The sequence below is a fragment of the Cynoglossus semilaevis genome, chromosome 15, assembly GCF_000523025.1.
Source record: "Cynoglossus semilaevis isolate Cse_v1.0 chromosome 15, Cse_v1.0, whole genome shotgun sequence".
Taxonomy (NCBI): Eukaryota; Metazoa; Chordata; class Actinopteri; order Pleuronectiformes; family Cynoglossidae; genus Cynoglossus; species Cynoglossus semilaevis.
Window position 1 is genome coordinate 18318869 of NC_024321.1, and position 13331 is coordinate 18332199.

General features: G+C 45.4%; 2 protein-coding genes and 1 long non-coding RNA gene across 5 annotated transcripts in view; 2 read left to right on the forward strand and 1 right to left on the reverse strand.

Annotated features, from left to right (window-relative positions):
- LOC112488192 (uncharacterized) overlaps nt 1-2584 on the forward strand; it is a 14424-nt gene extending 11840 nt beyond the window's left edge. Inside the window, exon 3 of the long non-coding RNA XR_003052026.1 lies at nt 2215-2584. This is a non-coding gene — a long non-coding RNA (uncharacterized LOC112488192). The remainder of the gene's footprint in view (nt 1-2214) is intronic.
- tent5d (terminal nucleotidyltransferase 5D) overlaps nt 1-5933 on the reverse strand; it is a 12086-nt gene extending 6153 nt beyond the window's left edge. Inside the window, exons 1-4 of the mRNA XM_025063293.1 lie at nt 5032-5933; nt 2578-2892; nt 1961-2257; nt 78-89 (exon numbers count right to left, since the gene is read on the reverse strand). Of these exons, the coding sequence (XP_024919061.1) occupies nt 78-89; nt 1961-2257; nt 2578-2892; nt 5032-5364 (957 nt within the window). The 5' untranslated portion in view covers nt 5365-5933. The remainder of the gene's footprint in view (nt 1-77; nt 90-1960; nt 2258-2577; nt 2893-5031) is intronic.
- A 972-nt stretch (nt 5934-6905) lies between these two features.
- LOC103391323 (charged multivesicular body protein 1b-like) overlaps nt 6906-13331 on the forward strand; it is a 9783-nt gene continuing 3357 nt past the window's right edge. Inside the window, exons 1-9 of one of the 3 annotated variants that reach the window (XR_522772.3) lie at nt 6906-7236; nt 8505-8602; nt 8704-8850; nt 9581-9649; nt 10277-10384; nt 10488-10531; nt 10837-10909; nt 11307-11439; nt 11512-12575. Coding sequence is in view for 1 of the 3 variants with exons in the window: in XM_008327544.3 (XP_008325766.1) it covers nt 7230-7236; nt 8505-8602; nt 8704-8850; nt 9581-9649; nt 10277-10384; nt 10488-10531; nt 10837-10909; nt 11307-11357 (597 nt within the window). In the remaining 2 variants the exon portion in view is untranslated. Of the gene's footprint in view, nt 7237-8504; nt 8603-8703; nt 8851-9580; nt 9650-10276; nt 10385-10487; nt 10532-10836; nt 10910-11306; nt 12576-13331 lie in introns of those variants that run through there. The other 2 variants (XR_522771.3, XM_008327544.3) reach the window with 2 other exon arrangements.

A 13331-nucleotide genomic window follows, 5' to 3' on the forward strand; every position in this document is an offset into this window, starting at 1 on the left:
AGGGTGGGGTGAGACAAACCGGAGGAGGGCTTAGGCTGACCATAGGAGGCGTGAGGTACGGCGGTGAGCTGAGACACGACGAGGTAGGACTGAAGCTCAGCGGGGGGGAGCCGAAGCTGGTGGCCTGGCTGGCTGTGCTCTGCAATGGAGACGAGAGGCAATGAGAGGGAGGGGTGAGGCACGGGGGAGGACTGAGGCTGGGGGGTGAAGGAGAGAAGCAGGGAGGAGATAAACTGAGCACTGGAGGCGTGAGGCAGGTGACGGTGGGCTTGAGGGGGCGTGAAGGGCAGAGTGAAGTGAACGCCGTGGTTTTTTCCTCTTCGTCACTGAGCTCAGCCTCGGAGGTGAACAAATGTTCCTGCACCTCACAGGAATCGGTTTTAGAAAAAAACGTCTCCTCTGAGTCGGGAGGTTCGGAGTCTCCGGGGGTAAAGGTCGTTTCTTTAACCTTGATCAGGATTTCTTCTTCAGGATCTACTGGCGTGGGCGACGTGTCCTGTTGGCTGTGGGTTCTCGTCTCCCATGAAGTGACTGTGATGTGTTGAGGAGGTACTGGTTCTGGAGGTAAAGACTCAGGTTCTACAGCAGGACTCGACCCGACGTCGGTGAGTGACTCACGACTGGAGGCTACGTCTAGACGTGGAGTCAAATCAGTTCCAGACTCACAGTTTGTTCCTGGAGAATCAGTGAATGTTACGGTCGTCGTGAGGTCCGAGCTGCGAGCTCCCGACTCTGGACTGAGGTCCAGTTCAGGTTCAGGGCTGGGACACGGGGTCGTGTCCAGAGACGGTAACGAGAGCGGCTCACGTTCAGAGACCAGGCTGGAGGCCACCTTCCTGCACATCTTGCGAGGGCGTTTGGGTGACGTGTGTTTGAGCACCACCATGTGGGCCAGTCTGCCTGAGGACTTACTCAGAGATGGGGAGACAGTCTGTCTGTCAGACACAAGGCTGGGGGGGGCAGGTAAAGTGTCCTGAGTGTGGTGGGGGCTGTTGGATTCAAGTATGTGAGGTTGATTTTCTGAGTCGTTGTCGTCGTCGTGCGCTGGGCTGTGGACCTCGGGGGGGTCCTGTGGGTCAGGTGGTTGGGGTGAGGTGACTGTCAGAGGGGTGGGGGTCAGAGAGGAGGTGGAGATGCAGGAACACTGGATGTTGTCTGACTCTGGTCCACGTGACCGCTCTGCCTGAACCTGTTCACCGGTTTCTATCTCGATGTCTCTCTTTTCTTCTGACTTCCTTTCCTTCTCAACCTGATCGGTGTCCAGCAGCACGTCGGCGTGTTGAGCAGACGCAGGCTCTTCATCTCCTTCACTCCACTCCTGAACCTCGTGGTCGTTCTCCACGGAATGCTCTGCTGTCTGTGATTTTCCCGCCTGGGTGGCGATCAAGGTTTCTGGCATCTCGACCTCTGCCCCCTGCTGGGTGAGATCTCCCTGTTCGTCGGGTGTCTCTTGCTGGGTGAGATCTCCCTGTTCGTCGGAGGTTTCTGGTTGAACGGAGACTTCCTGGTGATTTAGGCGTGTTGGAGGTTGATCCTCACACGGCTGGGTCTCCTCTGAGTGTTCTTCTTCTGCTGAGGTCGTGATCTGGTCTGATAATTCTGGACCGTGTCTTAGTTCGGTCTGAACTGGCGTTGCAGTTTTCTCAGAGAGTTGTTTCTTCTCTGAAATGCGGTCCTGAAGGTTACGGTCAGTGGATTCTTCTTCAGGGAACTTCTCCGTGGAGTTCTCTGAAACCCTGAGCTCCGCAGGTGTTTCCTTTTTGCCGTCTTCCTCCACATTGGGATGCGTTGTTTTACTAGAATGTTCTCTGTCATCTAATTGGTCTGTGTGGATCTGGTCCTTCACGTTGGTCTGACTGATCTGTTCTCCCTCTGACCTGGACCGGTCTCTGTCTGCAGAACTCTCTGCGTGCGGCGCAGACTCGTTCTTCTGTTTCTCCACAGCTCGCTCCTTGATCACGTTCCTCTTGTGCAGCGCCCCCTGCTGCATGTAGGACTCCAGGAGACGATCCAGAATGATCTGGAAGGAGTCCACGCTGAACTCAAACTGTCTCCTTAGCGCGTTCACAAATTTCAGCTCCAGATTTTTGCCGCTGTTGTTGGAGAGGGAGATGAGGCTCCAGCGGTCGTGTTCGTTGAAGACCTTCACCATCTTCTGGACGTAGGCCTCCTTCATCGTCGCGCTGCTGATCCTCTCCCTGTTCACCCCCGCAGGTAGGCAGTCCAGCAGGCAGCCCAGGACGGACTCTTTAATTACCTGGGAGGAGAAGAGGTCACACCATGACAGCTCCAACTAATGACTGTAATCTGAGCGCAGCATCGTTTACATTGTTAAACTCAATATTGTCGTACTCCAGTGGTTCCCTTTTCTTTATGAGATAGTAGAAAATAACAACAATCTCAGTGATTATCCTTAATCTAAGTGGTCCGTTTATTCAATTCCCTTTTCTATTAACATCATTATGACCACAACTTCACACAAATCAATACGCAGTGCTCCAGGGAGACTAGTTCTCTGGTTACAGAAAAATGGAATTCACTGCTCTTTCTGAGACGTTAGCTGTAAACTCCTCGTACCTGGAACTCCTCCTGACTGGGCAGCTCCACCCCGAAGATGATGTCCAGGTCTTTATAGCTTGTTCCGTTGTCCCGGACCAGAACGTGGCTGGCCGTGGAGCCGTTCAGACGGACATCTCTGACGGTGATGCCTTGCTTCTGCAGCCTGGCCCGTACAGCGATGATGATGTCGCGAGGGCGCAGCTCTAATGTGGGGAAGTTCCCGCGCCCGTGGATTGGAACCACCTCTGATAGGACCTGATGGAGAACCTCCACCTGCTCAACATTCAGGCTGTGGAACCGCTGGTTGGATTTGGTTTCAGGCATACTGCTGCCCTGTAGGGGGGGGTGGGGGGGTGGGGGAGGACACAGAGTTGATTACAACAACACTCGGACACACACACACACACACACACACACATATTTAGCACTTGCTGACGCTCCCTCCACGTCTGTTGACTGCAGGTCACAGTTTGGCTGACAGCTTTTCCACAATGCTAATGTAACTGCTGTGTTGACAAGCTGGCTCAGGGAGGGAAGCACATAAATATGATTTGCATAAATGTTTTTTGCCGCCGCCAGCGCACGTCAGATGTCAAGAGAAAAAAAACAAAACGTGAGATTGGAAATAAATAATCTGCGTATTTAGTGACAAGTGTTTATATCCATCACTGAATCACTGCGATAAAAAGACACTATTTCAATTACATTAACAACTGTAATAAAACAAAATAGTTCAACCACTACAATAACTATTATTATTACTTATAATAATAATAAAAATAATAGTTTTGTTATATAATAATATTGACAACAATAATGTTTTTTTTTCCCACAAAGCCATATTGTGTTTACTGATTGTTTTCACCAGTGGTGAAGGGGTTAAGCTGAATGAGTCATCACCAGCAGTCTGCATTAATCACACCAACGTCACTAATTAAAGACACAGATCTGTTTTGGTGCCTGAATTGCACATGAGGTGATAATAAACGTTTATATATTTATATTTTTATTTATATTTATTTATACATGTAGATCCTTCTCAGGTTTTCAGACCAATCTAAATAAAATGTGCTCCTTTTATTGTCCAATCCTCTTCATCATCAGCTGCTGAACACTCTGTCTCTGTTATATCTCAAGACGTTTAAATTAATCCCAGCAAACTAACCCACTCAGCCACAGCTGCCTCTGTGGTGCCGCTGAGCCTGTGTTTGAGTCACAGTCCAAAGTGTTTTAGGGACTGAGTGCTGGTGTTTGAGTGTCCAACTGTGGCCCGCAGCAACCCATTATGATCTGTTGTTCACCCTAATCAATAGTTGTCACTCAGGGCTACCACTGAATGCTACTGATTGCTGTGATTTGTGGATAGCAGCAGGGTAAACACCGGGATACTAATGAGTGGTAATGGGATGTTTTCTGGCAGCCGATCGTCAGACAGTGGAGGGCTGCAGTCTGCAACGACCGCTAACGCTTCTATTACAGGGAGTGAACGATGAAAACCATCCTACATGGACTTCAGCAAATGGCACTTCACTTCAAAGTAGCTGTAAAGCTACCAAAAAAAAAAAAACCCACTCTGCCCATTAGAAATGAATCACCCGTCCTCAACAGGAGAGGGCTGACGGTCTGGAACAACACCAGGATCCCAGAGTCCAGGAGATGAATCACAGATTTATCTCACAAAGCTTCAAACTTCAAGAGGCAGAAAATAGCCATCAGACATGCTGCAGTGGTAAATACAGTTCCAGATGAGGGGGAGGTCATGGGGGTTGGGGGGGGGGTGCTCATGTATGCAGTAAAACAATGCATTGAGGAGGCAGAAGGACACTGCAGGACTGCTTTCCAGCTGGCCTCTGTTATTCCCACCACACCACCCCCTCCCCTTTGTACGCTTCTGCAAACTTGCAGCCTGAGTGACTCATCCAGGCGTATCAGCTCAGCTCACACGTAATCTATGGGCACTGACAGCAGAACAAAGTCGAGGTTCGTCGGTACATCGGACCCAACACGAACGGACCACGAGAACTTTGTTTGTTTTGTCTCAGGGTCTAAAATGCTGGACATGAGGGGAGTCCTGTCTCAGGGTTAGTCCTCTCTCTATGTGTCAAGGAGGTAAATCTGCATTGAAGGTGCAAACATCTCTGCTGTCGCCAGGTGGCAACTTAACACCAAAAACACGCGAAACAATAACTTCGATCAAAGTGTTTCGATTAAAGACAGCCGTGTGGGTCACGTGGTCAGTCAGTTTGTCTGATTAAAAAGCCCAGCTCACCGGGGGGGTGAGTTAAGTCAAACTTCATCAACCTTCTTGTTCTGACTGCACTTTCACTCATCACTGTCGATATCAAGTGTACGCAGTTACCCGCAGTTCAGTACCCGGCTGGATTTGTCAAAAGTACCGGCGGCAGCGTCTGCGTGCAGCCGCAGTAAAGTCGGTCAAATGCAACTTTATGAAAGAGTCGAGGGTGACACTACCTGTTGCTGCGGCTGTGGCAGGAGCGACAGGCTCCTGGCTCGGCGGAATTCGTCTTCTCGTGTCGCCGCCGACTTCCGGTCCAGCTCAGCCCGTGTGTCTCGCAGATGCAGTTTCTGTTTTGCTCTCGGAGCTGCTGCTTTCTCTGGTTGGTCGCGGTGTTGCTGATGCGGCGGAGTCCCTGCCTGAGGATGGACGAGGCTGCGCGCCTGTTCATCCGGGCGCTGTCCAGGAGACGCGTGGTGCTGAAATGAGGTCCAGAATGAGTCCCAGCTCCTGTTTTCTCCCCCAACCGCCCGGAGTGTAACGCAGTTTCCATGGCGACCTGCCGTCATTCAGTTGTGACTACTGTGTGTGTGTGTCTGCGTGTGTGTGTGTGAGAGAGAGAGTGTGTGTGTGTGTCATGGGCTGTTTGTTGTGATGCTGCCGCTAACAGGTGGTCATTCAAGTATGTTTTGCTCATTTTAATAAAAATGAAAATCCAAACCACAATATTGTAAAAGTTTATTTTTACTGGAATGATCTCAGGACTCTGTGTTTCCATGAGCCAGGTTTTTATGACGTCAGCAGCCTGAGAGGGAAGGACAGAATTCTGGTGTGTGTGTGTGTGTGTGTGTGTGTGTTGTTGTTGTTTGAACTGAGTCAGCCTCTCCTCACTGTTACCCCGTGGCATCAGTACCAGCCCCAGGTGAAACAGCTGGATGAACATGTGTTCTCCACTTCTGTGTGAAACATCACTCTTTCTTTGGCGTCCTCAGGACAGACAGGCATCATTATATAAATACACCACCGCTGTGGCTTCACTATATCTGTTGGCTGATACAGTATGAGTCATCCGCTCTCCCTCCCCCCTGATCCAGCTGTTAATCCCCCCCCTCAATCCACATCCCTCCGGCTGCAGGCACCTTAAGATGGATGGAGTATTTTATTTCAGGTCACAAAATAATCCATTATTTGTCACTTTCCAACCAGTTCAGCTGACTCTGTGTTTATATTTATATGTATATTTATATGTATTTATATTCTTTGTATTAGTTATGAGTACAGATGTATCACACACAGACCAGGGAATAAAGCTTAAAAAAATTATTATTCTCAAATATTACTCTCAGACCAACGGCGAGTGGCTGGAAAAGTGGTGGGAGAGATTCATCCACTCATTTACAAGAAAAAGAGACACGCGTGACGTCATTAGACGTGTGCAACAACCCGGTGAAAGCGGGTACAAACTATTTTTAGCCTGGATGGAACTTGTGTCTGCTGTACACACATTTCTTCAACCACCGTGACGTAGGAGGCGCGTGCACGCCGTACGAAGTCGTGACCATGTCAAGACGGCTGGAGTGTCATCGTTGTCCAAAGACGAAGATGAAGCGAGATGAAGATGTATCGGTTCGGGGGCGGGATCGTGTTCGGTGCGAGATCGATTCGTTTTTAATCCAGATTTTTTTTTTCACAGACAGAACACTGATTTCTGTACTTAACTGATGACAGAACACTGATTTCTGTACTTAACTTAACTGATATTAACAACGTCATCAACGGAAACACTAGTAAAACATTTTACCTAAAATATTCTTAATTTAGCTACAAGACGCGATAACGAATCATTTACCGTGGTCTAAAAACACAGCTCCTCCACACAGATGATTGATGTAAAAAAACAAAACAATAACTTTAAATAAAAAGCAACATTCTTACAGAAATTATTTGGAGTATTTTTTTATTATTATTATTCTAAATGCACGACAACTATTTAAACTTAAATTCACACCGTAGTGAACCGATCCTGTGGGAGGAAACTGAAGTACTTTACAGGCAAATCGTATTTGACGTCATCCACAGAACTTATAATAACTAACGCTAAATACCTATAAAATGTTTAAAACTACATAAAAAATATGGAGAATTTGAAAATACTTTTCTTTTATCTTCAAAGTGTCTTGCTTTGATCTTCTTATAAATGGTGTTTGTTTATGTGACGATAAAAAAAACCTACTGTCTGTCGCTGAAAGGCTAAAGCGGAAGCTGTTTGACAAAAGCGGAAGTACAACGGAGGGAACTATCTCACCTGAGAACGAACACACTGCAGTCTGACTGAAACCAAAACAAGCGTCTGACTGATTTTATATTTCCACCAAATACTTCACAAACACATCGAGAGTCACGGTGTCACAGTGGAAATCCACGCAGGTCGAAAATGGACAGTATCCTTTAAAAAACACAGCAGCAACACGTGAGATTCACGTCCAGACATTAACGTTAAAACGTGTTTTTTTCCAAGACACTAACGCGGAAACTTAACCTTTTCTAATTGGTCCATTAGGGAGAATTTAATTTTTATCAAAAATAATGAATTAATCAAATTTTCTCGTGCATCTGTGACCTTTGCTGACGTCATCACGCTCATCTCAACCACACTCTTGATTCACACGGTTTTGTTACGCAAGAACACACTGGCGGGTCGACTATTCTCTTCACTGCACTGAATCACAGACACGTCATCTCACCAGAACACACATACACCGGAAGTGTTTTTTACACCTTTAAAGAACAAACTGACCACGAGAACAAACCGTGACAAAAACTCTTCAATCCAGTAATCCAGACTAATACAGCAGGTTTGTTTTTTTTTTATGTCGACCGAACATGACTAACCGACCACAGGCCACAAGATTTGCTCCAAAACAACTAAAACCAATTGGAATGACTGTGTCTTCTCTCGTGTTTAGAGAGTGTTAAAGTTCACAAACAAACGGTCGGTGTTTAGGTCTGATTGTGTCCAGATTATCTCAGCTCTGAGCTCCTCACACACTTCCACCTCTCACTACGGTTGGCTGTTGGAAAATCTGGCAATATTATTTTAGAATCCCTGTGTGAGTCCTAATTTTAAATTTATTTCCTAAAAAAAAGTTTGTAAAAAAGTTAAAAAAAGTTATTTTATGTAGCTATGTTCGCTCATGGTCAACAATGCAAAAGATAAATGTAAAAAGTTTGTAAAAAAGTTAAAAAAAGATGCAAAAGATGAATGTGCAAAAGAAGACCAAGGCTAGGCTAACGAGGTAGCTAAGTGGGTTTTAGCATGAATGTGGTGTTTGGCAAAAGTCAGGCCAAGAATGGTCTAAAAGTTGGTGTTTGGCAAAAGTCAGGCCAAGAATCAGCTGTATGGTCTAAAAGTACAGTTTCTCTGAAGGTTTCCTGTTTTCACTAAAAGTCTAAAAGTCCTTCACGTGTTCATTGTCATTAGAGATTAGGCCAAAATATTTCACTCTCCATCGACTTGTTTTAAACAATATGAATGTATGAGTTTGAAGGTTTGAAGTTATGGGTGAATTCAAAAATATCAATTAAACCTTTGCATTAAATCTTCTGTTTTTGTGTGTGTTTTGAATGTGTTTCCAGACCTGCCTTCCTGCCTCCGTTCTAAACGTCTGTTTTATTCCAACCTCACGTCATTCCTTAACCAAAGTCTCAGATCATTTATTTAACCTGAAGTTTGCTGTGAAGGAGCTGGAGCGCAACTCGAAGAGGTGTGACAAGGATGAGAGATCGGAGAAGAACAAAGTGAAGCAGGTTGGTTCATAAACCAGTGGACGGAGTGAAGGGCCAACAGCAGAGATGGTTTACACCTCCTTCATTCACAGGTTTGTTTTTCTTTACATTTTTTTCCTCAGGCCATCCAGAAGGGAAACATGGAGGCTGCCAGGATCCACGCGGAGAATTCCATTCGCCAAAAGCATCAGTCCCTCAGCTTCCTGAGGATGAGCGCTCGCGTGGACGCCGTGGCCTCCAGGGTCCAGTCTGCAATCACCATGAACCAGGCCAGCATATAATAATAAATCATTGTTATTTTTTTTATGTTATTAGTAGTATTGTATGAATTAAGATTAGTATATTTTGAATTTCAATTTTAAAACATTTTTTTTCTTCATTTCTGTAAAACAGAACTTATTTTCTTGATAATCACAAAAATCTCACAGGTTCAAATTCTTCTCTTCCTGTCGGAGAGTATGAGCGTGTGGATCATGAATGTGTTCCAGCTCTTATGTTGTGACGTTATCTGAAGACGTGAAGTCTTTTTCAGCTATTTTTAAATGTTCTTTCAGACATGTACGACCGTTTTTCAAACCCTCGTCTCCTTCGATCCTCTTCAGATTCTGTTTCCACTTCAGAATCTCACAAGAGTTTCTGTCAAATGGCTTTAATTCAGACTGAAGAGCAATGATGATGATGACTCCTCAGTGTCTGTCTCTGTCGCTGCGGCGTTGCCGTGATACTGACACCTGCTGGCTCCTAAAGCAATGACACATCACAGCAATAATAAAACTCTTTTTATCCAAAGCACTCCTGCCGTGATGGAGCCTGATGAGACCCTGGTTTGAAATGTTGAACTGAGGAGGAAAGAGAAATTAAAGGTTGTCTCATTTGACAAGATAAAAATGACACCTAGTGGAAGCTCGGGGATACAGCACTTGTATTTCATCTGGACCTCAGCAGGATGAGACTACAGTCGTTTCAGCTGTTCATTCTGTTACTGTTATTTTTGCACAGGTGTCCAGGTCCATGACTGGAGTGGTCAAGAGTATGGACGACACGCTGAAGAGCATGAACCTGGAAAAGGTAAGAGGAAAAAATATTTTTTTGAAACTATTATTGATGTGTTTTATATTTGAGTTTGGAGCGGCATTACACCTGGTCCTTATGAACAGGTCTACATCATGATGTCATTGTGATGTCACCGTGACCTCATCACATCATCTCAAACAAACAAAATAAAAAATAAAAAATAGATATTGTTTACCTTATTACACTAAACAGGGAAATTATATTTTATAATGGAATAATAACAACTACCAGTACCAGCAGGTAGAGGTCAGTGTTTCTCACCTGATTTTATCTGTGACTAATCCAAATGATTGAATGAAAATTGACATTAAGATCTCCAACAGTCTGAGTGAAAATGTCTGACAATTTCAGTCCTGACTGTTCATCTGGACGGGGTCTGGTAGAACATGTGGAACGTGGTTCTTTCTGGACTTTGGTCCAGTCGTTGTTCTGTGCAAACTGATGTGTCAGTCAGACTGTCAGTCAGACTGTAGACTGACTGACTGTCCTGATCTCAGTCAGGCTGCTCTGACACAAGCCGGGGGCCGCTGACCTGAGGTTGAGCCTCCATGTTTTGTATTGATTTTTATTTTATTTTATTATTTGATCCCTGATGTCACGTCGTGTGTGAATCTCCTCCAGATCTCTGCGTTAATGGACAAGTTTGAAAAACAGTTTGAGACTCTGGACGTGCAGACGGCTCACATCGAGGAGACCATGGGGAACACCACCACCCTGGCCACCCCCCAGGTAACAGGTGGCGCTGTGGCGCTCTTCACAAGAAGAACATACTTTATAATGAGGATGATGATGATGATGATGTGAACGACAACTCTCATCTCTTTTGGTGTAGAGTGAAGTGGACAGACTGTTACATCAGATGGCTGACGAGGCAGGGTGAGTACGACCTTTTGACCTCCATCATCTAGGACGGAGGTGTAAACACGTACAGAGTCTGTTAGAACCACTGTGAAAATCTGACCATAACTGGACATCTGTCTGTAGACCCTCCGTCGTCTTTACTTATACCTTCTTCTTCTTCTTCTTCTTCTTCTTCTTCTTCTTCTTCTTCTTCTTCTTCTTTTAGGTATTTGCAGAATGTTGTCATGGTTACCAGACGCCGTCCTCAGTGTCTTGTTACCAATAATGTTACTAACGTCAGTCAAATTGACATCCAAGTTTCTTTTTTTCATTCTCTAAAGCCTGGAGTTGAACCTGGAGCTTCCTCCGGGCCAGTCTTCCTCCCTGGCTTCTACCGTGGCCTCGGCTGAGCAGGTAGCTGTCTCTGCATTTCACTGCGAACTTTCTTCAATTAGGAATTATTAATTTACTTCAATCAAAGAGAATTCAGCAATTTTCCCATAATAAAATGACTCTCAGATACACAGACTCTTTCAGAATAAAGTCTAAAAGGGTGTTTTGTTTCGAAAATGTACCGATCCTTAATGATTCTCTAAACAATCAGGCACAACAGGCTGCTCAACACTGCCCTCTAGTTTTAATACATATTTAACACCTGAGCACTAAGAGCAATTTTCTGTTTATAAAGAAACTAAATTTGTGAAAAAGTCAAAAATCCATTCTTCACATGTTTGTTTCTGTCATCAGGACGAGCTCTCCCAGAGGCTGGCCCTACTGCGCCACCAGGTGCCACAGTGAAGGAAGGCATCAGGACGAGCTCTCCCAGAGGCTGGCCAAACTGCGCCACCAAGTGCCACAGTGAAGAAAGGCAGTGTAGGAGGGGGAGGAGGAGGACGAGAGAGTGGAGAGGAGAAGAAAACGTTCCTGTAAAAGACGACTTCCAGGTTTGTTTCTTATACAGGGACCAAAACATCGGAGCAGAGCATCATCGTTCCTTCCTCCCTTTGTTCAAACAGGTCAAGATGAGACGTAGAATATCTGAGAGAAATCTGACCAAAAAGAAGCATAAAAAAAACGTTACGAAACAGAGACAGAATCAACAGATGAGGACGAGAGGATTTCAGTGTGTTTTCTGTAAAATCACCATGGCGACCACCTGACCATGAACACAACTGAAATCATTTGATCCAAAACTTTCCATCAGTAGTGATGCCTGAAAAACACCTGGGTACAGTCCAGTGATTATCAAATGGTGGCTCACCGCCCAAATCTGGCCCACGGAGCTATCCAATCTGGCCGGAACTGGATTCTAAAATAAACATCCAATAATAGACTAAGAGAAAAAGTGATTTTGATTTCATTTTATATGAGGGTCCAACAAATATAGTTGACGTTAACATTTACTCTGATAAAGAACTACATACTGCAGTATTTGTAGTATTACTGATGTGTTCAGGTAAAAGCCCCCCACCGCCCCCCCCTCCTGTTTTTCCATCCTTCACTTTCTCTCCCACAACGTGGAACAGATGAGAGGTCAAAGGTGTCACCTGTGGAGGAAGCAACCCTCCGCCGCTCGCATGCCAGCGCCTCATTACACACACACATACACGCGCTTGTCCCTCGGGAGGTGATTCTCAGCTGGCAGCCATTACAGGTGCAGCCGCGGCGTGCACACCAGCATCACCACGTGAACACGTCAGCACCGCCGCCGTCGCTGGTGCTGATGTGATTCCTGCAGAGTGACACGGCTGACCTCTGACCCCCGCCCTGTCCTTTCCAATCATCATCAGCGCCGACTTAAACCACGTTCACAATCATCATCAGTGGCCCCCGACTGACACGCTCTCTATTACCAAATACTTTGATGAGTGAGATGTGAGCATGTGCTCTCTCCCCCCCAGCTCCCCACCCCAGGCCTCTAGGGGGCCCCGCGTCGCTCTGATCCCAGCAGTTGTCAGTCATTTTCCACGCCGCAGTTAAATCATCCGAAATGAACATTCCACATGACTCACGGTCAAATCACGGCGAGCTTTGTTTTAATCTCTGCAAAGACCGCGGCGACCGGCGCGTCGTGATTAAAGACCGGGACGGACGCCCGCAGCCCATTGGTCCTCGTTGCGTTGACATCCAGCTCGGTGCAAAGTCGCTTTCAGATCCAGATGTGCAGGAGACGCCTCGTCCGTGTGTGTGTGTGTGTGTGTGTGTGAACAGCAGCTTCTCCGCTCCAGCGCCGTCAACACGTCCACGTCCTGAGTCCTACAGGCGCGGTACTTGTTGACAGGCGGCGATGCGGTGGACGACTGGTGTTCCTGTCCCCGCGGTTGACCTGTGTGTGTGGCTGCCTTGGAGACACACACACACACACACACACACGCCAGGTCCTGTGAACTGTAATAAAGATAATTACTGGGATGTGACTCATGTAAAAGGATCTGATGTTAAGACTGGAACCAAAAACTGATCCTGAGACCAGGACTTCACTGTTCCAGAAACGTTTTTTATACTAATTTCTCAGAGGATCCTGGGAAAAAAAAAACATATTAAAATAATACTTAATAAAAGAAGTGGAGAAAGTGAGAAGGACTGAGGAACAGTCGTCCAAACATGGAGATAATGACGGAGACATTTAGAACTGTTTATATAAAAAAGGACTAGTATTAAATAGCATTTTATCAACTATATATATATATATTTAGATATATGTATATATATATTTAAAAATAAATATAGAGAGAATATATGTATATATATATATATTTAAATATTTAAATATATGTATATATATATTTAAATATATGTATATATAGTATATATATATATAGTATGTATATATATT